General features: G+C 34.3%; 4 protein-coding genes across 9 annotated transcripts; 3 read left to right on the top strand and 1 right to left on the bottom strand.

The window, feature by feature from the left end:
• The first annotated feature begins 345 nt into the window (after positions 1–345).
• Positions 346–4,699, top strand: LOC110635911 (uncharacterized). Of its 3 annotated transcripts, XM_058148862.1 has the most exons (10): positions 346–835; positions 946–1,033; positions 1,301–1,415; positions 2,172–2,208; positions 2,350–2,419; positions 2,525–2,629; positions 3,071–3,221; positions 3,588–3,670; positions 4,136–4,229; positions 4,318–4,699. In XM_058148862.1, the coding sequence occupies exons 1-10, from the start codon at positions 782–784 to the stop codon at positions 4,403–4,405; spliced, it is 885 nt and encodes a 294-aa protein (XP_058004845.1). In that variant the 5' UTR covers positions 346–781; the 3' UTR covers positions 4,406–4,699. The 3 variants fall into 3 exon arrangements, with proteins under 3 accessions (XP_058004845.1, XP_021641103.1, XP_021641104.1); XM_021785411.2 differs by having other exon boundaries at positions 362–1,033; XM_021785412.2 differs by lacking the exons at positions 346–835; positions 946–1,033; positions 1,301–1,415 and adding an exon at positions 1,442–2,075.
• A 3,180-nt stretch (positions 4,700–7,879) lies between these two features.
• LOC110635904 (periodic tryptophan protein 2) lies at positions 7,880–13,306 on the top strand. Its single transcript, XM_021785404.2, has 7 exons — positions 7,880–9,283; positions 9,805–10,056; positions 10,147–10,239; positions 10,528–10,899; positions 11,729–12,073; positions 12,498–12,725; positions 12,816–13,306. Exons 1-7 carry the CDS (start codon positions 8,060–8,062, stop codon positions 12,984–12,986), a joined length of 2,685 nt encoding a protein of 894 aa, XP_021641096.2. The 5' UTR covers positions 7,880–8,059; the 3' UTR covers positions 12,987–13,306.
• Positions 13,307–13,552: 246 nt separating this feature from the next.
• Positions 13,553–17,330, bottom strand: LOC110635905 (monothiol glutaredoxin-S15, mitochondrial). Its single transcript, XM_021785405.2, has 7 exons — positions 17,174–17,330; positions 16,788–16,862; positions 16,031–16,165; positions 15,825–15,924; positions 14,552–14,618; positions 14,055–14,133; positions 13,553–13,920 (listed from the first exon to the last, which is right to left on the bottom strand). The coding sequence occupies exons 2-7, from the start codon at positions 16,857–16,859 to the stop codon at positions 13,864–13,866; spliced, it is 510 nt and encodes a 169-aa protein (XP_021641097.1). The 5' UTR covers positions 16,860–16,862; positions 17,174–17,330; the 3' UTR covers positions 13,553–13,863.
• Positions 17,331–17,684: 354 nt separating this feature from the next.
• On the top strand, positions 17,685–24,926 carry LOC110635907 (uncharacterized). Of its 4 annotated transcripts, none has more exons than XM_058148858.1 (12): positions 17,685–17,928; positions 18,503–18,604; positions 18,703–18,818; positions 19,044–19,198; positions 19,297–19,385; positions 19,469–20,003; positions 21,341–21,442; positions 22,402–22,721; positions 23,254–23,336; positions 23,603–23,714; positions 24,098–24,172; positions 24,282–24,926. In XM_058148858.1, exons 1-12 carry the CDS (start codon positions 17,839–17,841, stop codon positions 24,462–24,464), a joined length of 1,962 nt encoding a protein of 653 aa, XP_058004841.1. In that variant the 5' UTR covers positions 17,685–17,838; the 3' UTR covers positions 24,465–24,926. The 4 variants fall into 4 exon arrangements, with proteins under 4 accessions (XP_058004841.1, XP_058004842.1, XP_058004844.1 ...); XM_058148859.1 differs by having other exon boundaries at positions 17,686–17,928; positions 22,402–22,643; XM_058148861.1 differs by lacking the exon at positions 18,703–18,818 and having other exon boundaries at positions 17,911–17,928.
• The last annotated feature ends 303 nt before the right edge of the window (positions 24,927–25,229 follow it).

The raw sequence follows: 25,229 nt of genomic DNA, 5'->3' as shown, positions 1-25,229 counted from the left end.
TTTAGTTTACTCTATATTGTTTGGATAAATTATTAGAATATGAGAAAAATATAATTTCTCCTCTAAGAGAAATAACTATTGTACCCTCATTTTCTTTTTTATGTTCATATTGTAAAAGGATATTTAGATATTTTAACTATCATTTCTCTCAGTTTCTTTCCATTTCCCACCAATTTGAAGAGAAATATTTTGAATTAAAATTTCTCTTCATTTCTCATCCTTTCTCTTTTTTTTCTCTTTAATTCTCTTTTCTAATTGATATCCAAATAAATGAATTTAAAGAAATCAAATTTCTTTTCTTTTCTCCTCTCTCTCCATTTCTCTCAATTCAAACAAAAGGGTAATTCTCATGATTTCCTTTCCATTGAGTACATCTATTACATCATAATTTAAAAAAAAAAATTCATTGATAAATTGGTGGCTTGAAATATATTTTAGCTTTGTGGTTAATGCGTATCCGTCAATCATGGGAAATTCATAAACAAATGATTGAGAAAAGATATTTTCTTTTACAGACCTCCCCTGGACTGTTCTTTCTAGTTTTCAGAAATATTCTTGAGAGCTGTCGTTGATTGTTGTTGATAGTTGTGATTGCTTTATTTTTTGGCCGCCCATAAGAATTGATTCTCTCAATGTTTTAAATCTCAGAGCCTCCCCTCTCTCATATCTGGGTGGGTCTGGAATGGATGATTGTGCTCTTCCCCGCTTGGATTCTCTACGCTCTTGAAAAAGATTTCCTGCTTTTTTTGTCCTTGTCTTTATTACCCTCTCCTTTTGATGGATGCCTCCACTTTTTGAGTTTCTACGTGGTTTCAGACTCCAATATATAGCTGGTGTACACACTACACTTTAATTACTACGGAAAGATATGCATATTCACCTGTTTTATTCCTTCTCCACACTATAAATAGACAATTATCTTTCTGGGTTTTCTCATTGCGGCAGCTCCTCTTCAGCCATTCACTGAACATAGGTGGGGCGTTTAGTTGCACCGCCAAAATGAGCTACCAACAACATCCTTCTATGGGTTCTGGTTTGTTTTCTTTCATACTTTTATGTTGTTTCTTCTTTTCAATTTGCATACAGTATGGAGTCCAATTATTAGTTATAAATATTAAGTTAATGGATCTTAATTAGTTGTTTCCTGTATTTTAATTTAACTACCTAACTTAATGAATTCCTCTTCTCTTCTTCAAATGAATATTGATTTTTCTTGGTTGATGCATAAGATGGATGCCTCTTTTATGTTTCAATCCTTCAAACTTCATGTTATTTGGGACTTTACTGCTCTAATTTTTAGGTAGTAGAACTGCCAGAAGAACTTTTGAGTTTGGGAGGACTTACGTGGTGAGGCCTAAAGGGAAACATCAAGCCACTATAGTCTGGTTACATGGTCTTGGTGACAACGGTTCAAGGTATTGCAGCTATTTATTTCTTCTATGTCCTTTTCCTTTATTGCCTAGGTGTTCTTGTTCATTCAAATTCTGACTCTTCCTTGTTCATTCTATATCCTTTTCCTTTATTGTTTAGGTGTTCTTGCTCATTCAAACGCTTGCATATAATCTATTATTCATTGTGAAGTCCATATAATTGGAATATTTGGGATGCATATGTTTATCTTTCTTTGTTATAACCAAGCTGTTGATCATTTTTTCTATGAACTTCATCTGAAAAACAGTGTTACTGTGCTAGTGGGAACTAAATGATTAATGTCGGCCTGTGATATTTGTTCACTAGCTCGCCAATTTTATTCTCTTGCTTTTGTATTAAGTACAAATTATTGAGTTGAAATGGTGGACATTTGGCTCGAAGGACAAGAAAAAAAGTAAAAGGACTTGGCAAATGTCAACATAGTTGCATGTTCTTTATTGGAGGGGTCCATATGATGTCGTCTTCTTTTTTCTTTTTCTTTTTTTTTTCCCCTTCTTTTCTTCTTCTTCTTCTGTTCTTGATGTTGAGCTCCTTTCATCGATTTTCTCTTTCGAATAAATTCGAAAGGGAGAGCCGCTGCGCTGTGACATTTTTTGGAAAATGTATTGGTTGTCAAATTTCAAGTATCTCAAGAGATCCCATCTGTAATGGCATCCTATGTTTGTCAGATAGAGTAATGATATAGGAAATATAACCTAAACCCAGAAATGTTTCTCATTCTATCCTCTGGTTGGTTGCAGTTGGTCCCAGCTCCTGGAAGGCCTTCCTCTTCCAAATGTAAGCATGCAAATCTTCAATAATTTGCTATCTTGTTCACTGTCATGAATTTATTTATTACTACTTCATCACCAGTGGGAAATACTTCTATTCGTATTTTCTCCATAATTAATTTTTGTCACTGTTGAGCATATGATGCAGATTAAATGGATTTGTCCAACTGCTCCTACACGTCCTGTGGCACTTTTCGGTGGATTTCCTTGCACTGCATGTAAGACTTGTATACATTACCTTCTATAATTATAATACGCTATACACTTTTCATTGCTCTTATCGTGATAGGAAATCACCTAAAATTATTGTGTAATTCATACAGGGTTTGATGTGGGTGAGATTTCAGAAAATAGTCCAGATGATTGGGAGGGTTTAGATGCCTCAGCAGCACATATTGCAAATTTACTGTCAACAGAGCCCACTGATGGTACTTTCAAGGCTTCAGTTTTAGCAAATATCTGATTTACTCGCTTACAACAATTTTTTATTGTTGTAAGCTTTTAAAAAATTTTGTGTATTCATTCCACTAAGTGTTAAGGAACTACTAACTTTCACTTAAAATTTGCTTTCTATCATATGAAATTATGGCTTATGAACTTTGCCAGTTTATAACTGATGACGGAAGTTTCAGTCTTTACCTTGAATTCAAAAGACGAGAATTCTTTTGTTGTATTACTAAGCTATATCCTTCTGCCTATATCAGCTTTTAACTTGGAACTCTAAACTTTATACTGCTCTGCAAATACAAGTAGTATTTTGCTATTGGGTTTAGAGGTTTATCCTGTTTAGATGTGATACGTAGATCTCTGCCTATATTAACTGATTAAATTAATAGAACCTTCATGTATCTTACAATTTTTTGTAACAGTTAAAGTTGGCATTGGAGGCTTCAGTATGGGTGCTGCAACAGCACTGTACTCTGCAACTTGTGCTGCACTGGGACGACATGGAAATGGCAGTATGTACCCTATCGACCTCAGAGCAGTGGTTGGACTAAGTGGCTGGCTTCCAGGTTCAAGGTATGACAATTCTGAGCTTTCCTTCTCAAATAGAATCTTCGATCCTAGAGCTATAATTTTTGCTTGAAACAGGTTAACGTCTTTCTAAACTTTGTTCAATGACATGCCAATTTACATAATCATATGATTTGATGACTATAGAATATCTCTTTATGGCTTTCCTAGTACTTTCTGCATCATACTTTAGCTAAATACGCATCAGTAATAACAAGTGCTAATATTATGTTATCAGAAGAGTGATATTTATTCATAATGCATGTATGAGGGACCAGTTCATCCACATGTTAGACGAGAACATCCATAGAGGCCAGGTTATATCTAGATAACATTACCATGTCTGATAGTTAAGACTTTGTCATTATGCAGGGGCTTAAGGAACAAAATAGAAGGATCACATGAGGCTGCAAGGCGTGCTGCATCCTTGCCCATTTTGCTTTGTCATGGAACAAGTAAGTATCTTTATCCAATGTCATCTTTAAAATGTTTGTGAATTTTGTTCCAAGTAATTCTTAACGGCTTGAGTCTATTGAATCCTCTGGTAATCCGGACACTGTGCACAGTCCTCATGCCAATGCGGAACATTACGAGAACAGTATTACAACATACAGGAAAATAGAAGATCTCACCGCCATTATTATTAAGAACCTGATCATCACTAAACTGTTCACTGGGATGAGCTATGTAGATTCTGCCCCAACATTTACTTTGCCTATAACCCTATCATAGCATGGAAATGTGTAGAAATTAACCTTGCCCTTTCACCCTGGTGAAGCAGTTAGTTTCATTAATTCTGTTAAGGGCAATTCATGGTATTTGACATTTCAATGAAGCTGCACCATATTCCATAGGATATGCTGCCTTCCATTGTAGTTCAATCTTTTACACAATATGACCCTCTTATTAACCTGATGCAGATGATGATGTAGCCCCCTATAACTATGGAGAGAAATCTGCCCACGTCTTAAATTCAGCTGGTTTTCGACATCTCACATTCAAACCATATGATGGGTAAATATTCAGCTTCCTCTTTAACAAGCATTTAACTAATGACCACCGAGTGTAACATTAAAGCAAAATTTCTTGCATCACTTCACAGGCTTGGGCATTACACAGTTCCTAAAGAAATGGATGAGGTTCGCAATTGGCTCACAGCAAAACTGAACCTTGAGGGATCACGCTCATAGTTGAAGCACAGAATCAACTTCTAGTCAGAGCTAGTGATGAGGAAGAACAGGGAGCAATAAGAGAAGGGAAAGAAACGGATTTGTATAAGTAGGTAGTAAATAGAATGGGTATATGGTATAGATAAATTAACTACTAATTCCCTCTAGTCTTCTTTCCTGTCCCCAGAAAATAAAGCTTTGGATGTGTATTTTCTTTTGGCTTGTAGAATTTAGCAGTAATGGGTGTAGTCAATATTCTGCTCAGAGAACATTTTGTTTACTTGAATCTAATTTCAGTCTAGTAGTTTGGCTCTCTCTCTCTCTCTCTCTCTCTCTCTCTCTCTCTCTCTCTCTCTCACAGCTTACCTTAGCAATGACTGAAAGAGAGCCTAATTGTGACCCCATCTCTTTCCTGGGCCTTCCTGACATCTAAATTTGTTAAAAGGTAATGGAAAGTGAAACAGGAAAGTCTTTTTTTTTTTTTTTTTTTTTTCAACTACTGTCTATGGCAGCTGCTTGCATAGAAGTTCAAATTACATCAGATAATCGGGAAAGGTAGCTCAAATCTCTTCGGAAGAGTAACCTAACTGGCATTCTGAAAAGTAGAAATACTGTAGTTACCTTCTCAACTTTGTGGATGCAACCTAGTAATCTAGTGATGATAACGTTAACATCATTATGGCCAAGGAAAGGAATCTTGGATTCAAATCCATCATAAAAAAACAAGGACGGAGGCAGAAAGAGAAGAAAAAAAAAGGCTCCAATCTATTATATTTATTCTATAGACAAGCTCATAGGAGCTATTACCAACCACTTATAACTCTCTACCTGCAACCAACAATTACATGTGCACTCTCAACTAAACTGTCAACAACATTAGCCAAACTCTACAAAAGTAAGAAAAAGGCAAAAATTTAACATCATTGCTGAAATGATGCTTCTTAGATGTCTTGTAGAAACTGGCTGAGCTTGTCGGCAACTCAGCATTTGCGTGGAATATGGCCTGGAGAAAGCAGCATGCAAAATCCACAAAGTTGCAATTTGAAAATAAATAATGAAATGATCACGTAGACGACTTAGTCCAGCGCTTCAATGAGGATGCTGCCACTCCTAGCATGTTGATGCCTTTTTGAGGTTCATTAGGAGAAAATCTGGGAGGAAACACTCGAGGAATGGTGGTGGGCTTTAGAAACTTCAGAGACAGAGTTTGAGATGTGGAGGCGAGACTGTGGAACAATACAAAGAGAGTGATGGGTAGAAAAGGAAATGCATGGGTTTAGCTTAGGGCTGTGAGAGTAAGGAATTGAGTATGTGGAAGCTTGGGACCGGAGAGAACTCGTGAAAGACAGTGGGAGGGATAGAGGAAATGGGTTGACCATGGGATAGTTAAGAACCTGCTCACGTATGAAAAATTTGAATAATTTTTAAAAAATAAAATTTCATATTTACATATATTTAATTTTACTTAAACTACAATTTAGTGCAAAGTTTAGTTAAACCTACAATTTAATCTATATAATCTTAAAATTAAGTAATTTAATTATTAATATTTTAATAAATTCAATTCATTTACTATTAATTTTAGTAAAAATATCAAAATATTTTTGATTTTATTTTTAAATTAAAAATAATTTAATCTTTAAAATTTTATGTTTTTAAAAATTTAGTCTATAAAATTTTATTTTATTAATAATTTAGTCCCTATATTTTTAAAATATGAGTCCTATTAAATTTAAAAATTTTAAATTTAAATTATTAAAATATAAATTTATTACTTTAAGGTCTTTAAAAATTTTAATTAATTACAAAATTATAATATATTTTACAAATTATTTTTTAAATTTTACAACTATTTAAAAATAACCCTTATAATTTTATAAAATTATATTTATATCATCATTATTTTTATATATATATATATAATATTTTCTTATATTATCTTATACTATTATATATAAAAAAGAAAAAAAATATGAATCTGGATATAAATTATTAATAAAATAAAATTTCAAAACTAAATTATTTTTGAATTAAAGGCAAAGTCAAAGGTATAATATTCAATTTTAATAAATTTAATAAAAAATTAATTATAATTCCAATGATATAAATTAATATATAATTTTATTAAAATATTAAAGATTAAATTATTTAATTTTAAAATTATCATAATTAAATTATAAATTTAATTAAATTTTAAAAATTAAAAACATTTTAAGGGCTGAATTATTTTTAAATTAAAAATAAAATTAAAAATATTTAAATATTTTTAAATTTAACTAAAATTTTAATAATATAAACTAACTTGTAAATTCATTAGAATGTTAATAATTAAATTATTTTATTTTAAAATTTTAAAGACTTAATCGTAGATTTAACTGAATTTCAGTAATAAAAATTGTGTAATTTACCTTTAATTTTTATATAAAAAACTTTAAAATCTTTTTTTTCCAAGGTTTCTATATATAACCATCCAAAATCATATAGCATCTATTAATTCCATTTAACCTCTCTCTAGTTTTTCTAGAGACAGAATATCCTCTCTTTTGCTTTTGATTTATAGTCTTCTCAGGTTTTTGTCGAGCGTCTTCGGTGGTTGGGCAGGGGAAGGTTGGTTTCCCCAACTGGATAATGGGCCCCCCTCCCCTTCTTGGTCTAGTTTGTTCATAGTTTTGTGGGGTTATTTTTTTTTTTATTATTTTTTTTTTCATATCTTGAACTTTTCCAGGTGAGGATGGAATAGAGACGATCTGGTTTATACCGTTGTGTCAATTGCTATGTCTTTCAATTAAGGAGAAAGAATCAAGGATGGCTTCTCGTGGATTGAAAATTTGGTGTTAAAATTTGGTTGGCTGGCTCTCCGTGACTAGATCAAGACTGAACTGTCATAGCCCCTGCTTCCTCTTTCTCCTAAGTTGGTGTTCGCGTGTTACCTATCAGAGGCGGTGGATTTTATTTGCAAGATTAAAGTTGTGATCCTCTTACTGTTGCTTATCTTGCTTTGGCAAGTTGAGGCATTGGCAGAAGATCTCTTTTTCTTCCGATGGCAGTGCTTTTTTGGATGTTGATCCTGAATTTCGTTTGGGTGGTATTGGTCTAGGGTTTGGCTGGATGGGACTATGGGCTTGTTACCAGGCTTGGTTGCTTGGGTTAAGAAACTTGCTTTCTTTTTTGGTCTCAGATGTAAACTTGTGTATCTTTGCCTAATAGACTTTAATGCAATGAAAATATGCATTTCAAAAAAAAAAAATTAATTCCATTTAATTATTTCAATAATTGAATTAAGAAAAATAAATTTTTCTAAAAACTAATTAAATTAAATTAATTTATTAAATAATTAAATTAATTCGATTTGATTTTGAGTTGGGATCGTATTATGCTGGGCAAGGGTAATTTTCAATTTTATGTCCCTTTCCATTTTGAGTCCATTGGGCTCAAAACAAAGCCCAAAAAGAAAACCCAATTACACAACAATCTCTATTGTCTGGTAATAAACCCTAACGACCAATAAACCCTAACAAAGCTGACTTCCGTTTCTGCTGACAAACTAAAGCTTGGAACTTTGAAGAGTTTATTAGCCGGATTGCTGATTCTTCAATTTCCAGTCTCTTTCCTTCACCTTCTCTGCTTCCAAACGAAGAACAATATAGTGTAGGATTATATTGTTCGTTAAAAGAAATGAATTATAGATTCCAAAATTTGCTAGGAGCTCCCTACAGAGGAGGCAACGCTATAATCACCCAAAATACCCAATTAATCTCTCCGGTTGGTAATCGTGTTTCCATCACTGACCTTGTAAAATCCCAAACCATAACCCTTCCTGTCCAATCATCCTCTAACATCCGCCGTCTCGCTGCCTCCCCCGACGGCACCTTTCTTCTTACTGTTGACGAGAACAACCGCTGCCATTTCATTAATATACCACGCCGCGTGGTCCTCCACCGTATAACTTTCAAAAAACCCGTAAATGCCATCAGGTTTAGCCCCGACGGCAAGTTCATTGCGGTTGCCACAGGAAAATTGGTCCAAATATGGAGGTCCCCGGGGTTCAAGAAGGAATATTTCGCCTTCGAATTGGTTAGGACTCTTGCGGACTGCGAGGACACGGTTACGGCTTTGGATTGGAATTTAGATTGTAAGTATTTGTTAGTAGGGTCCAAGGACTTGACTGCGAGACTTTTTTGTGTTGAGAAATTGCAGGAAGGGATTTTGAATAAGCCTTTTTTGTTTTTGGGGCATAGAGATGCAGTTGTTGGGTGTTTCTTTGGTTTTGATAAGAAAACGAAAAATGTTGATAAGGTTTATACAATTGCCCGTGATGGTTATATTTTTAGCTGGAGTTATAATGGCAATGATGATAAATTCAGCGATGACGATGAGCAAGATTCAGAGCCACCCTCTCCAGGGACACCAGAGCGTGATGGCAAAGGGAATTTGGATAGTGGAAGCCAGAGTAACCTGAAAAAAAGAAAGGATTTTGATGGGAAGGATGGTAATTTGGGTGTAAAAGAGGGTTATTTGCATAAAGGGAAATGGGAATTGCTAAGGAAAGATGGGTTTATGCAATCTCAAACAAAATTGACTGCTTGTGATTACCATAGCTTGCTTGATATGGTGGTAGTAGGGTTTTCTAATGGTGTCTTTGGGTTATACCAAATGCCAGATTTTGTTTGCATTCATCTGTTGTCAATTTCGAGGGAAAAGATTACTACTGCTGTGTTTAATGAGACCGGGAATTGGTTAACATTTGGATGTGCAAAGTTAGGGCAACTGCTTGTGTGGGAATGGCGGTCAGAGAGTTATATATTGAAGCAACAAGGGCATTACTTTGATGTGAATTGCTTGGCTTATTCACCAGATTCACAATTATTGGCTACTGGGGCAGATGATAACAAAGTGAAGGTAAGAGTTCTGTCGATATAATGATTTGGGGAAGTTATGGTTATTTGGTTGATCTGCTTTTCTTATATTAAATGAGATTGTTTAATTCTCATATGATGAAATTGGTTCCATTGTTAGTGATTTCATTGAACTGATTGTGCTGTTGCATGCATGTCTGATATTGTTATATTGAATGTGTTTTCTTATATTGGATGTGTTTGTTAAATGCTCATACGACGGAAATGGATGGCTGATTGTGCTGTTGTATCTTGTGCAAAACAAATGAGTGCATGTGTTGATTGATTGGTCATTGCATTGCTTGTCTTGTTAAAGTGATAGCAATCTAATTTGGTATTTCTCATCTGCACTGTAACTTAGGTCTTTATTATTTTGGAAATTGGATGTTATGCTAATAATTACCTTTATAAATTATTTTGCCCCTGAAGGTTTCTTTCTGATTTTTCTATGTCTATTTTTTTGTATGATTTTCCTTTAAATCTTCTGATTATTATCTAAATGTGCTATTGCATGCTTTGTTACAGGTGTGGACTGTTTCATCAGGCTTTTGTTTTGTAACATTCTCAGAGCACACTAATGCAGTTACTGCACTCCATTTTATGGCTAATAACCATTGTCTTTTGAGTGCATCATTGGATGGGACAGTTCGTGCATGGGATTTATTTCGCTATCGAAATTTTAGGACATTTACCACCCCTTCTTCAAGGCAGTTTGTTTCTTTAGCAGCAGACCAAAGTGGTGAAGTAATTTGTGCAGGAACTTTGGATTCTTTTGAGGTACTTATGCACATTGCTGATAGATCATGGCACTTATCTGCTTCCATCATTTACTTATCCTGACAGTTTGCTTAATGTTCAAATGCATAGATATTTGTTTGGTCAATGAAGACCGGCCGTTTGTTGGATGTCCTTAGTGGACATGAAGGCCCTGTGCATGGATTGATGTTTTCTTCTACAAATGTGAGTTATCTTTTGATAATTCTCTTTGTTCTATGTGGTTACACATTTTCTATTTCATAGTTTTCTACTAGACATCTAATTATTTTCCGAAGTAATTTATTATCATGAATTTTAATATCAGACTTAGTACCTCTACTTTTATATCTCCTAATTATGATGCTTATCATGGATTACGATATACTTAATTAGTGTCAAGCAATTGAATACATTTTTTTTTGAGGTTTTCCATCTAAAGTTTTTTTACCCAATATTCATGGAAAACTGATAACTACCCTGTCACAAATATAGGCAGTGTTAGCTTCATCATCATGGGACAAAACTGTTCGCTTGTGGGATGTTTTTGAAGGAAAAGGTGCTGTTGAAACATTTTCTCATACGCATGATGTTCTTACGGTAGTTTATCGCCCAGATGGCAGGCAATTGGCTTGCAGCACCTTAGATGGGCAGATTCATTTCTGGGACCCTATCAATGGCTTGTTAATGTACACCATTGAGGGCCGTAGGGATATTGCTGGAGGACGCCTCATGACTGATCGTAGATCAGCTGCTAATTCAACTGCAGGAAAGTGCTTCACAACTTTATGCTATTCTGCAGATGGAAGTTGCATACTAGCTGGTGGAAGTAGCAAATACATCTGTATGTATGACGTTGCTGATCAGGTTTGTTCATGTACTTCCATGAAACTCATTCTTATTATCTAATGTGTATAAGTTAAATTGTTTTTGGATATTTAAAATAATTCACTGTTATTCTGATCTAAAATCACAGTAGATATTGAAGGCTTGCAAAATTGTATCATGTATAAAGATATTCAATGGAGAAAAGTAGATTGGGAATGATTTGGATAAGAGACATTTTTGAGGCAATGAGATCACGAAATGTAAACAATGTTGGATATTTGTCTCTTCTTTTCCCAGCCAAAGGCTTTTGACAACAAGGCATCTATATTCTGAAACCTGATTTTATGGCACACAATTTTAATGTGGTAAAAGACTGTAGTTGCTTGTATCTCTTTTGTTCACCCAAGAAAAAAACTTCATGAGTTTGATATCTTCTGCAGGCTTTCTGTGGAGAAGCTTTTCATTTCAAACGATGATGTTAACTGCTCTTTTAACTTAATTATGTTCTGATGAGAGATCTAATCATTTTTTTTTATCAGCCGAAAGAAAGGGAGACAGCAAAAAAAAAAATACTATATCTAAAACTTACCATTTTATCATCCCATTTCATACTATTTTTGTGTGGCAAAGTTACTCAGTTGGTAGTCTTAATTATTTGCATATGCTAAACGTACTGATAATTTCACATTTATGGAGATTGTTTGTTTCCCAACTCTGTTTTTTTCTCTTAAGCTTCTGTCATACTTACCTGCCTTGCTGATACATGCATATTCATAATTGTCTGTGGCTCTATGTTTGGTAATTCTCTGCTTTTTCATTATATGTCTTCTTTTGTGTTGTAGTCAATCTATTTATGCATCTTTTGCAGGTTCTTTTGCGCCGTTTTCAGATAACCCACAACCTCTCACTAGATGGAGTGCTTGATTTCTTGAACTCAAAGAAAATGACAGATGCTGGTCCACTTGATTTAATTGATGATAATGACTCTGATACAGAAGAAGGTGTTGATAAACAAGTTCGCGGAAAGTTGGGTTATGATTTACCAGGGTCCATGCCCAATCGTGGAAGGCCTATTATTCGAACAAAATGCCTGAGAATTGCACCCACTGGTAGGAACTTTTCTGTGGCAACAACGGAAGGAGTTCTAGTTTATTCAATTGATGAATCTTTTATCTTTGATCCCACGGATCTTGACATAGATGTTACACCAGAGGTATTTCACTCTCAAATTCCATGGCATTTTCATACAAAGCTTGTGCTTTTGGTAAAGAATCATTAGTTTATGTATGGATAGTGAGGACTCAGAACAGGATCTTTTAGTTTAAAAAATCATTTGGATGAGGTCTAAATCACGTTGATTGTTTTTATTTCTTTGTGAAATTATTAAGATTTGGTTGAAGAGTTTATTCTCCTTGTTTATGTGTCCAAATCTTTTATTATAAAAGTTATTGGGAAGATACAATTAAAAGAAATTAAAATCAAAATGGTTAGCTTTGATGTTTTTCAAGCCCCTAGCTGATGGAGAATGTGTCCAAATGATTAGATGCATTTGTTGGGAATACTGGCTAGCTTTGGGCTGATTTATGGCATATCCTTCAGCTGATTTTAATTTTTTCAATGGCCACATTATTACACAGGCAGTTGATGAAGCACTAAATGAGGATCAACCAAACAGAGCTTTGATTATCAGCCTTCGCCTGAATGAGGATTCTCTAATAAAGAAGTGCATTTTTGCTGTCAACCCATTAGATATACCAGTTGTCGCCTCCTCAGTCCCTTACAGATATCTACAAAGGTTAATAGAGGCACTTGCTGATCTTTTGGAAAGCTGTCCACACTTGGAGTTTATACTTCGTTGGTGTCAGGTACTTTCCTTCATATTCAACTTGTGTAAAATCAGAACTGTTACTGGTATCTGTACCTAATTCCTGGGTTCTTATTGGTTTTCATAACAGGAGCTATGCAAAGCTCATGGTAACTCTATTCAACAGAATTCCAGAAATCTTCTTCCATCTTTAAAATCTTTGCAGAAGGCTATTACCAGAATGCATCAGGACTTGTCAGATACTTGTTCTTCTAATGAATATATGCTCCGATATTTATGCTCTGCAAGCAATAAGAAATGATGGACATCACCTTATTGGTTGAAGAGTTAACTTTAAAGCCTGGTTGTTAACATATGGTGTCTGGGTTCACGCGACATAAGCCTTGACGAGCGAAAGGCTCTCACTTGTTGCTTCAAACTGCTCCCAAATGTTGAAATTCATCGGGAAGCATATACGGCAAGCTCTTTCATCTCGTTTTTTTTTTTAATTTTTTTTATTGCTTTTATTGGCAATCCTGATGGATCCAAAAATGCAGTAAAAGTGATTGTAATTGGAAACATTCAAATTATAAGCATTCCTGTACGATATGCTGCTGTTTGTCTATGAAAATTTTGATTGTATGCTCTCTTCCTTTATTGTTTTTTTCCTGCCCAAGAAAACACATTCATTTACCGGATGTATTTCCATTTCAAAAATAGATAAGAAAATTAGGCGTGCAGTTGGCATTGCAGTTTTGAGCGTCTTTTTTCTCCACTTGCTGTACAAGGGCAAGTTTTCAATTTACTCCTTTTCCAAAAGTAGATGAAATTATTCTCCAGAAAAGCAGCAGTTTCTTCAAGGGAAGCATGAAAAGTTGGACATAAATCTCAACTGAAAATGGGATCATATCTATTTCATCATAGATAAAACTGCAGGTATATTTGAATGAGAATTGGATATTTGGGCTTTCATTGTTCGAATAGGAAATGCCTATACAAATACTTTTCATGGAACAAAAACCGATGGCTGGAGGACAAATTAATACACGATTCATTTGCATAACGAAAAATAAGTTGTTTTTTTCCTTAAAATCTATAGTCCCACCATTCTAAACCATCTATTTTTCCGCCTGGTGGTTTCAGCTAAGCATTCCTTCATGGTTCAACAAGCAAAATCTACCCTTTATTCAATGAGAGAACTATTCAGACTTTTGATTGGCTGCAACATCTTGGAGCTTTTCTTTCAGTTCACCACTCTGCAAAGGACCAAATAATCAAATCAGGAGCTTGCATATTTTATAGTTGTCAAACTTAAAGGTTTCCAGAGAAAAGGAAGGGAAAAAAAAATGGAATAAGTGTGTCTAAATGTAAAATGAGTATGCAAACTAACCTGGTGCATATTCATAATTATATCTGATCCACCAATAAACTCTCCCTTGATGAAAATCTGGGGAAATGTTGGCCAATTGCTGCACGGAATGCAGGATTTGAGAAACTAGCAGACAGAAGCATATTGTTTTCTTTTAAAACAATCAATTATCTTATAAAAGCCAAATTCATTGTTAAGGAGAAATCACAACAAACAGTTCCATGTCTATATGCCACTTTTTTTTTTTGGTGGGGGTGGGGGCTTGCAGGGAGGTCATTGATCACGGTGATAGTAATACTACCATCCATGTACAGAAATTGTAAACGTAGTAACAAATGTCCATAGATTACATCATATTGACAACTCTTTAGTCGGAGAATGCTTAATGCTGTTAATTACTGCAGTTTATCCAGCTAACCACTAGGGGCACCAAAGAAATTTACAATAAGAGATTCTGATAGTAGTTAATAACAAGCCTTAACAGACCATAGAGTTACAATACGCTGAATGTAACTTACCTGAAGGATTTTACAGCAATTTTCAGCTCAGGATCCTCCAAAATATCTCTCGCACTCAAGGGAATATCTGCACAGACCAAAAATTGTAAGGATATCATAATAACTAGATATATTTGCTATGCAAAGTTAAAAATTAAACCAGGATGAGAACTAGTAACCAAAGATCTAGAATGAACCTTAAAAAAAAAAAAGGATCTGAGTTCTGAGTACTGATTAGAACCAGATAATTTGACAAATGCACCAAAGTAAAGAGAATGCATAGTGAACAAACTGATCATTGATTAATGAATTACAAAAAAAATTCCAGTTAGAAGGAACCAACAGATGGTTAGTTAAAGCCAGAAAGAAATTGAACCATTTTTAGAAAAACATTATTTTCAAGCCCTTTGCCATAAGCTGCTGATGAATTGGAAATCCTAGTGCACTTCTATAACTAAGTCATGAATATGCATTGTGATTGCAAGAAACATCAAATGAAATAACAGTAGTATGGGATACTAAAAAGATAAAATGACAATTAATGGTTAATTTCTACATCATAAACCTTGCACGTTGTATCTTATGCTTTTAACTTTTCAAATTTTTTTTTTTAAAGTTACTGTTTTGTTTTAGTTGTCCAATGGGTTAGGGGTGTGTGCTTATGCTAAAATTTTGTTGAGCTCCAAGCTCCTCCCAATGACGGGGCTTGCTTAAGCAATATAAGAACCTCAAAACAATGGTGTTTTGCAAAATATGGGTCTCAAGAAAGCATTTTTAAGCAATTTAATGAAGAAAATTTTTCGCTTGAATTAGCCTACTGAACAATTAACACCAATTACACCATGAATTTAATGAGAAAATTTTGTGTCATGCCATAAACTTTTCCTCGAATCATTTCATTAGTTTTAACTTTTAGGCTACTATTTTGGTCTTATTCTTTAACCTTTTGCGAAAAAACTTCATGCGCCATTTATTTCCAGTTAAGAAAAAACTATAAACAATGAAAGAAACCCAAAAAGTATAAAAAATATTGTAATTTAGTCTTTCAGAAATGACCTATTGTAGTTGATTGCTAAAACTACACCTCAGACAAACATTAATTTGAAAAGAAGCCATCCTTCCCATTTGCAAGAGAAATACTTCCTGCCATTTTAATACTACATCACAGGCACTCTCTGGATTACCAGCAACAAGAAGAATTTAGCCCTTGATCATTTGTAGATTTAAGAACGTGTAAGTTCATCAAGATATGAACTATCAAGAAAATAATAACACAAACAATATTTACACTTACTGTATTGTTTCAGCACTCTTACTGCCAGGGCACTGAATCCACATTGAGGAAGATCAGGCACCCCTTTCATGTAAATCATCACTGGGTTGTCCTTGACATCCTTCACCAGAAGTAACCATATCAGGCAAGAGGTTACTGAATTAAAAGTTGCCATTGTTCAACAAAAGATGATAAGGTCAGAATATGCTTTCAAAGGGCATATTCACCTGTTCAACAATATCTTTCAAAGATATTCCAGAACTCTCAAGTTTATTATTTGGTCGAAAATCTTCATGTGAGTCAGGATCACTGGGTGTAGTACTTGAATATCTCATTCCATTGCAATTAAAGGATCCAAAAACCTACAAATGATCCAAAGTGAAATATGAGGGTATTATGGCCATAATAGTCATGAACACACTCCATCACTCAATAATTCAAACATGAGGTGGTCATTCAGGCACAGTTGCCACTTTGAGCAACTTGTGGTTCAGAGTAAAGTGAAATCCAACTTCACCAGAAGCCAAATAACATAAAGTGCAGTTACTTCAGCAATAAAACAAAAGCACTTTTGCAGTTTTTTTTCCATTGTTAAAGAGATTAGTAAGAACCATGAAAACTTAACTTTTAGTAGGCCTAGTGTAAATATGGGCATGCTTTGCAAATGAAATTCCCAAATGACCCAAACCCCACCTATAAGTTGAAATTTCAAACAAAAGCTTCAACAAGATAATTTCTAATTCTAGACTAGTCTCGCATGTTTCATATGATAATGTTAGTGTCAAATTAATTATCCATAAATATGGTTCCATTTTATAAAACTTTCCATTTTGAATCATCCTCATATAACACTTTCTGTTAGTGCTATTAAGCACATAGAACTACTTCATGTTTCATATGATTGTTAGTGTCAAACTGATTATACATAAATATGCTTCATTTTCATTACAGAAATGAAATGAAGCAGAGAGTGTCGGCTCTTACAGTTCTAGAAGACCGTACTGCAGGGAGACCTGCGAAGCCCTTCAACAGTATATTTGACAAAGGCCTTGCCATGACCTATGCAACATCAACAAGCCAGAATTAACAAAAATTTGAAGAGAAAGATCACAAAGACCATCCGAAACATAGCATCTATCTAAGTTCAAGTAACAATTAAGTAAAACATTTGAAATAATTACAACGGCAAAATCAAAACTCCGATTTCTAAGTATTTCGCTCAAGGGGAAAAGGAGGAAAGAAACGGTCGCTCTGCTTATATTTCATTCTCTAAGAAGCTAAAAACATAAGACGTATAGCAAAATGTGGAACAAGAAAGAGAACCTGATCGAATCCCTAGGAGAGAGAGAGAGAGAGAGCTAAGTCAGTACCAGTGGAGAGATGAGCAGCGAGTCGGTCCTTTGCTCGATCAAACCCTTCGCGGGAGAGGGAGCCGATCAGAGAGCGAGGTACAGATTCTTGGTGGCTGTTTCCCACGTGGACACAATTAAATAATATCATATTTATAAATAGAGAGAAAATTTTATTTTTATATTTTTTTTCATAGTTGGGAAAAATTTATTTAGATGGTTTAAAAAATTATTTAGATATTAATTTAAAATATAAATGTATAAATTTTATAATATTTTTAATTAATGAGTTTATTGTTAATTATCATTATTTTTATGTTAACTTAATATATTTTTATAAAATAATTACTTTATAAAAAATAAAAATTAATTTAAATAAAATTAATAATATATGTAATTTTTTAAAAATTAAAAAGTTTTCTATGAACAAAATAATTTTAATATATTTTAAATAAAATAATGGTAAAATCCATCAATAATAATATTTAATTTACTTGATAAAAAATATAGTTACCGTGCAAACTTCCCATAATAAACCCAAAACCCTAAACTGGGGAAATCAGTGAGTGCAAGCGTGTGACCTTTTCTTCCCTCCGCGCTCTCTCTCTAAACTAAAAGCGCACGCCTCTCTCTCTCTCTCTCTCTCTCTCTCTCTCTCTCTCTGTGGGAAGTGATAATTCTGTTCAATGGGGAAAGAGAAATTGAAGCCTGTAATCACATCTTTCACTCCTGATGGCGACTTCCTCGCCATTTTATCTCCAAATGGAACTGTCAAAGTAAGCTTTTTCTCTCTCTTGCTGCATAATTTACAATTATAATGTGGTCCTTTTGATATTGTGTAGTAGAGATCCTTTCTCTGGTTTTTTCTTGTTTTACTCCCTCCCTTAGACATTTGCAATAACACCCACATACAATGGAAAGAAAGAACTTTTGGTCACAGTTAACTGATAAAGTGCATAGTCAACCTCTTTTGTTTTTGGGTTGTTGCTTTGACAATGAGCAAATTGGCTGTGGGTTGTATAGCCATGAATTGGTTAGCATTTTGGGTCACTTGTATTGTTTTCTGGAAGTGAATACGAGCTTGATTTCTGATTGGGAAGTAACAAAATTACTTTGCAATTATCAGCCAAATATTATTTAGAAAATTGTTGGTATTTTCAATTAGTAAGTATAACCCCAATGTGTTTTAGATGCCGTAGTTCAAGATTTTTTAACGGCTTCTTGCCTTGGAAATGGTTTGTTGTTAATGTTTGGCCCTCTACCTCTTTTACTTTTGTAAATATGTGCATGTTTTCTTTTATCTTTATTTTAAACATTGCATGAACTTTAAATTTTTCTTGCATTCTGCAGATCTGGAATACAGGCAATGGAAGTTTATTGGCAGAGTGGAAGCAATCAGATGACTGCCCTGTTAATTATTCATGTATAGCCTGCAGTTCTGTTGGAAAGAAGGTACAAAATCTCAAGCTTCTTAGGTTTTTTTTTTTTCTTTTTATTTTTGCTTCCTGAAATTTGTCACGTACATTTTTTTTATTCCTTTTAAATTTTAGCGTAAAAAAGAACATGGGTCGCTCTTATTAGCTCTTGGCACAATTGATGGAGATATTTTGGCTATTGATGCTATCACCAATGACACAAAGTGGAAATCTAGTGGATGTCTCCCAGGGTACAATTTTTAAGTTTGTAAGATTTGCATTTCCTCTTTTGTGGTCGATATTATGTGTGGAGAGTTTTATAAGCAAGTGAATAACTGTATTTTCTCAGTGTAAGCTAATTAAGTGAATGCTATTTTTTCAAAGAGCACCTGATCTTTGGCTGTGACATCCATTCATAATGACTTAGATAAAATGTAAGATGAGTAATAAAATACACTTTCTTTTTCCTTATGCAGTGGAGTCATTGGTCTCTCTTTTGCGAATAAAGGCCGCACTCTGCATAGCGTTGGCACTAATGGAATGGCATATAAGATGAAGTCAGAATCTGGAGAGCTGATAATGGAATTTAAAGCATCCAAGAAGCCCATTTCTTGTGTGGCTTTTTCTAGTGGTAAGGTCATTTTTACTGTTCTGTTAAAGTAATTTTTTTCAGTTTGATATGTAATCTCTTTGTCATCTCCTTTTATTTATTACTTCTTGATGTGCCAGATGAGAATATTTTAGCTCTAGCTAGCAATAGGACACGGGTTCTGAGCCTGGAGAATGGAAAAGAGCTTCTAAGGTTCCCTGATTACTTGGTGAGTGAAAATTTTATGCATTGTTGGATGGCTATCCACATATGCTAAACAGGATTGATGAACTTCATTCCTTTTTATTGCAGGGTCCAGTGCAGGATATTTCTGTAGCTAATAATGCAAAGACTATTATTACATCAAGTTTTGGGGAGAAAAATCTTTATTTATGGAAATGTGATTTGAGTTCCAAAAGTGTAAGTCGTGGTCCTGTTCTTTCCATGCGACATCCTCCATTAGTCTTTGAATGCAAGAATAGGGGTGAAGAAAAAGAAGATGGTTTAGTTGTCTTAGCAGTATCAGAGGCAGGCATAGCCTGTGTTTGGAATTTCGAGACCATGTCACAAGATGAGGTTAATCCAACAAAAATCAAAGCAAAAGGTAACAAAACTGAAACAAACCAGCAGAAGGGTGAAAATTCCAAGAAGATTCGCACTTCAATTTTGGCTGCCAGATTACATAATCTAGAGGATGAAAAACAGTTGACAGCCATTATTGCTTATGGTTTAATAGATTCTCCACAGTTTAGCATAGTGAACATCAACAACTCTGGGGGGAACATTGTTGTCAGTGCTGCAGATAAAACTGAAAATGCTGGAGAAAATGGAATTCTGCCTAGGAAAGGTATGGCAATTTTATCAGTCTTCCCTGGTTGCTTTTCTTGCAGCATTGCAGATTGGAACATGAATAAATAAAATTTGTCTCACTGCAGTGAGACAGATGTTCTATAGTTTTCTTTTGTTATTTGTTTATCAAGGATATCTCATTCTTTTTGCTTTTAAATTTTTATTGTCTTTTGACTTTTTTCTGTTTCTCTCTATCTCTCCTAGTACCATCCTTTTTTTCCCTTACAATTCATCTTAAGATCTTCTGTCTTTGTCCCCACAATTTTCTCTGGAGTTTAGGAGTTTTATCGTTGATATAAAGAAACTGTGTTCGTGTGTGTTGAGAACCATGGACCCGTGTGAATATCAAACTGGTAGACTACATGTTGAACTGGGCTTCAAACTAGGCTATCCATCTCCAAAATGGCTAGGCCATTTTGGTTTGGTTTGCCAACACTTATATGCCCTTTAATTTTCTTGTACACTACCGATGTGGGATTTATTCCCGCAAGTGATATTCTAGCACTCCCCCTCAAGTGGCAACTGGGACATCCAATTGACACTTGAATCTGAAACTGAAACACAGTGGCAACAGCAGGAAATTGAATTGAAACCAAAACCGAATTGACTTGCTCTGATACCATGTTGAGAATTACGGACTTAGGAGTGTGAATATCAAACTACTAGGCTACACATTGAATTGGGCTTCAAACTAGGCTCTCCATCTCCAAAATGGTTTAAACTATTTTGATTTGGTTTGCCAACACTTATATGCATTTTAATTTTCTTGTACGCTATCGATGTGGGACTTATTCCCACAAGTGATATTCCAACAATGTGATTGAAGGAATTCATTTGGAAAATTTTTTAAGTTTTAGTGCATCTCAACTTGTAATCACATGGGAAGAAAAGGTGTTTCTTTGTACACACTTTAATTTTGGAGTCAAGGTTTATTATTATTATTTTTTTCTAAAGTTTTATGTTGTCATTCCATGTAAAAAATAGGGAAGTCCTGTGGTAGATCTTTTAGGCCTGCAAGATTCCACAACATTATAATTTATGATACCGGAACATCTTTGTCTGCACAGTTCCTTGAGTGATTTGTTATCTGAACTTCATTAGGCTGAAGATTACTAATGTTAACTGCACTTACAACTTTTCTGATGTAATGTTTGCTATGATGAAAAATCTGAGATAATCAGTGTTCCTTTTTCCTTTTACTAATGATGAAAATCAGAAGAAATCTCTCTTTATGTTAATTATCTGGGGTAAATATTTAAGATTTGCCTTTGTAGTTCTACATCGTGATCAGATATTATCTTTTTTTATTTTTATTTTTTTTTAATTTTTTTACAGATCTCCATGATTTGGAATCAGAAGCAACACTTGCCTCAACCCAAAATAAAAAAACAAAGAAGAAACGAGCTGCATCTGATATGATAGGAGATGTTGATTCTGGTATGGGTTGTTAAACAATCACTTAAATTTAACTCTAGGCTTTATCATAAATCTTAAATTATTTGATTAGATTTCTATTGAGCCTACCAGCATTTGTTGTTGTGATTAACCGGTAATATTTCTTGTTTATTGTTTGTCAATAGATTAATAGACTATTAAAATGAGTACTTCATGTTTTTTCATTATTTCTTCTTTAACTTAAAAGTTGCTTGGCGGTCTATGTTTAGCATAGAACACAGGAATAGCACAATGTTCCTTTTCCATTTGTGTTATTGGTTTTTAATTGTCCTTTCCTTTAACTGCATTGGAGGATTTAAGAATTTAAGAATTTATTCTATTCCAGGGTATCTGGAGTGATTGCTGGGCATTAATTTATTAATTTTCTATTCCCCATCCTGTTTGACTTAGTGAGGGATAGCAATAGCAATTTCTACCTTTTTATAATTAACCTCTTCTTTTCTCATAAATTCTTTTATCTCAGGAAGGAAGAAAATATTAAGATGTAGAGTTGAGAGATCTAATAATACAAATGGTGAACCATTGATTGGCTTAGGATCCTACTGTGATACAACTTACATCTTCATTTGATTGAAATCTTATTGTTTGTAATTTTGGCTCTGCTTCTGGAAAATCTTTGGGTAAGGCCTTTTCCTCGAGAGAAGTTAGCTTTGATTATGGTATCACAAAGTAAAATGAAAAGCCAATATAAATTTGAAGAAAGAAAACATTTGCAGTATGCTATCCTGACTTTCTCTATCCACCCAAAGCTATATCACCATCAAAATTACTCCAATTTGGTTTATAATGATATTGAATTTTAAATTATGCTAATTTACCCACTATGGTAGTTATTTCTGTTTCTGCTTACATGTTACATCTTAGCTTCGGCAGTTGTGAAGTACTGTTGGAATGAATCCTTAAACAAGCTTGTGTGTTTTCTGTGGTGGTGTTTGATGCAGATAATTGTGAGGCTATGGATGGAGTCCTCGTGGAAGATGATATGAATGAGCCAACCATGGGTGAGAAACTTGCAAGCTTAAATTTACAAGATATTGATAAACCCAAGAGACATGAGAAACAGGAATCACCTCCTTTGCCAAAGCCACCTAGTGCAGACTCAGTCAATGTTGTTCTCAAGCAAGCATTACATGCTGAAGATCATGCTCTTCTACTAGATTGCTTGTATACCCAAGATGAGAAGGTTGTTTGCTCTTTTTTTGTTAAGGATGATGGTACAGTAAGGAACAAAAGTCCACAATATAACAGAATAACAGATAAAGTAAGGGCATTTTGTACTATCATTAATTAGTTGCTGTATATGCTACCTAGGGGTGTAATCTAGTCAATATAATGCACTACTTTGAATTCAACTAAAAAAACTCAAGGCTTGAAGCTCAACTTACGTTACTAAAATTTCATGTCAAGTTTTTAATCAGTTTTAAGTTAAAGCTTGAATGAACTCCAGTGAGCTGAGTCTTGTTTTTACATATTTAGGATAACATAATAAATATTCTAAATTACTATTTACAAATGACTCATGATATAAATATATTTAAGGTTTTATGAAAAATTAAGTAGTCAATTGGACTCGTGAGCTACTTGAGTGAATTATTTTTCAAACTCAGCTTGACTCGAGCTACTCAATAGAAGTATAGTTGAGTTTCAATACTTTGCCAGTCAGAGTAGTATAGCTTGACTTTTTACATCCCTGATACTGCCAATGTACTTGGGTGCATTGCCTTTGTGTGTTTCCATTCAAGCTGATTTTTATTCTTTCAATTGTCGAATGACAAAAAAATCATGTTTTACAGGTTATTGCAAATTCAATCTCCCAGCTTAATCCATCTGATGTCCTCAAGCTTTTGCACTCTCTTCTAACCATAATTGATTCAAGGTAATTAACCAATTGTTTTACAGCACTACTGATATCTGCTGAATCTGGCTGTTCTTATGAAAAATATGAATGTATTTGTGTTTCTTTTCTCCATATGTACTTTTGGTGTATTTGAATTAAACTATGTGGTCTTTTCTTATATATATATATATATATATATATATATATATATATAGTGCCAAGAATCTATGATAAAGGATAGGCAGCTCAGTTCGATTTAACAACTGGGTGCATCTTGGGTCTTACAAGTTAACTGTTATTTGCAGGGGAGCAATCTTGGCATGTGCCCTCCCTTGGCTAAAACGTTTACTTCTTCAACATGCAAGTGGAATAATGTCCCAGGATTCTTCTTTGCTTGCCCTGAACTCTTTATATCAGGTGAGAAATTTAAACACCTGGAAAGTTTGTGTTATGGTAACGACCCTTTTTCGGCCATATATGATTCTGACTGCCTGTCATGTACTTTAATGTCCTAGTGATCATGTGGACCCTCCCTAAAAATAAAACTATTTGTGATTTGAAATACAGTAGACTATCTGACCTATATTTCTCCTAGTTTGAAATATTTGGATCACTCTTTTTTAATGGCATTTAGTGTTTATCTTTTGAAATAGCATTGAGCATGATGCCTGCACTTGTGTTGGATGCATTTTTGCCCTTGCACATCCTTGCGATTGTCATTAGATTATTACCTTATGATTCCTTTTTACGTGTCTATGCTTTGTTCTTATTATAATTTAGTGTTTGTCATTGTTTTACAGCTAATTGAATCCAGAATCTCAACTTTCCAATCAGCTATTCAGCTGTCAAGTTGCTTAGACTTGCTCTATGCAGGGGTGCGTTTCACTCTTATTCTGCTATTAATGAAGTGCAATTTATAATGCACAATTTGATTTTTTTTTTTTTTTAATTTGTTCTTAAAAAAATTATTCTCTTTGAAAACAGGTGGTTGATGATGCATCAGAAGAAAATGAAACAGTAATTCCAGTAATTTATGAAGACAAGGATGAAAGTGATGAACAAGAATCTGATGAGGCCATGGAAACTGATCAAGATAGTAAAGAAGAGGAAGAAGAAGAATTTGGTGGACTTAGTGATCTTGAAAGAGGTGATGACATGAGCGAATAAATATAACGTCATCCAAGGCTATTTTGCGTTGTTCATGGGAACAATAATTAAAACGGATTTGGAATTTTATGTTCTGGGGACGTTCATCCATGCCAGTCCTCATGATGAGAGTCTGCCCGACTCTAATGGCTTTGTTACAAAAATCATTTTCCTGGAGATAAGAGAACATTTTGGATTGGCGGCGGACTGGATGAGTTTCAAAGAAATGCCTTGGTTCTGCTACTTCTGATCGTGTTATTACTCGCTAACATGCAAGAAGCTTGATTTTATCGGCTCAACCATTTGTCAATTTGACTTCCTTGATAAAACGGATTGCAGGATTCTGATCATTACTACTTCACAAAGAAACCACGTTAACTGTTGTACCTTATCTTTCTTTTTTCCCGTTATGTAAATGATTTTGAGTGATTTGCTGAGCAAAATCTCAACCTTTCTTAGAAATGAAAGACCCACATTGACATTCTTGACTTTGCATATTGAACAAAATTCAAACCAATGAACAGTTTCATATTAGGAAGAACTAAAAGCACATTTCCTGCTTTCCTTTTTTTCCCACGAAATAAAGGATATATTAGCAAAATCTCCTTGTGGCGCTGTGGCTGCAAAGTTCCAGTCTCCAAGCTCAACCTCGCTGTATCAAACTGTCCATAATGGTTAAGCCATTTAAATAATTGATTGATTTAAATAAATTATTTTGGTAAGTTTTGAATTACCACATCTAGTCGATGGTTTCGCCTGACATTAAACATGTATCAAGAGAACAAA

The sequence above is a fragment of the Hevea brasiliensis genome, chromosome 6 (assembly GCF_030052815.1).
Source record: "Hevea brasiliensis isolate MT/VB/25A 57/8 chromosome 6, ASM3005281v1, whole genome shotgun sequence".
Lineage (NCBI taxonomy): Eukaryota > Viridiplantae > Streptophyta > Magnoliopsida > Malpighiales > Euphorbiaceae > Hevea > Hevea brasiliensis.
Note: the sequence above shows the minus strand (reverse complement) of the source record. Positions and strands in the feature narration are given on the sequence as shown.

What these genes read in the sequence shown, in the direction of transcription:
- LOC110635911 (XM_058148862.1), top strand. Translation starts at nt 782, where the DNA reads ATGCCTCCACTTTTTGAGTTTCTACGTGGTTTCAGACTCCAATATATA. An exon ending in GACTCCAATATATAGCTGGT is followed by an intron (nt 836 to 945) that starts GTACACACTACA and finishes TCATTGCGGCAG; the next exon opens with CTCCTCTTCAGCCATTCACT. An exon ending in CTTGGTGACAACGGTTCAAG is followed by an intron (nt 1,416 to 2,171) that starts GTATTGCAGCTA and finishes GGTTGGTTGCAG; the next exon opens with TTGGTCCCAGCTCCTGGAAG.
- LOC110635904 (XM_021785404.2), top strand. Translation starts at nt 8,060, where the DNA reads ATGAATTATAGATTCCAAAATTTGCTAGGAGCTCCCTACAGAGGAGGC. An exon ending in CAGATGATAACAAAGTGAAG is followed by an intron (nt 9,284 to 9,804) that starts GTAAGAGTTCTG and finishes GCTTTGTTACAG; the next exon opens with GTGTGGACTGTTTCATCAGG. An exon ending in TTATACTTCGTTGGTGTCAG is followed by an intron (nt 12,726 to 12,815) that starts GTACTTTCCTTC and finishes TTTTCATAACAG; the next exon opens with GAGCTATGCAAAGCTCATGG.
- LOC110635905 (XM_021785405.2), bottom strand. Translation starts at nt 16,859, where the DNA reads ATGGCAAGGCCTTTGTCAAATATACTGTTGAAGGGCTTCGCAGGTCTC. An exon ending in CAGTACGGTCTTCTAGAACT is followed by an intron (nt 16,166 to 16,787) that starts GTAAGAGCCGAC and finishes GATCATTTGTAG; the next exon opens with GTTTTTGGATCCTTTAATTG. An exon ending in AAGAGTGCTGAAACAATACA is followed by an intron (nt 14,619 to 15,824) that starts GTAAGTGTAAAT and finishes TGGTCTGTGCAG; the next exon opens with ATATTCCCTTGAGTGCGAGA.
- LOC110635907 (XM_058148858.1), top strand. Translation starts at nt 17,839, where the DNA reads ATGGGGAAAGAGAAATTGAAGCCTGTAATCACATCTTTCACTCCTGAT. An exon ending in TGGAATTCTGCCTAGGAAAG is followed by an intron (nt 20,004 to 21,340) that starts GTATGGCAATTT and finishes ATTTTTTTACAG; the next exon opens with ATCTCCATGATTTGGAATCA. An exon ending in GATAGGAGATGTTGATTCTG is followed by an intron (nt 21,443 to 22,401) that starts GTATGGGTTGTT and finishes TGTTTGATGCAG; the next exon opens with ATAATTGTGAGGCTATGGAT.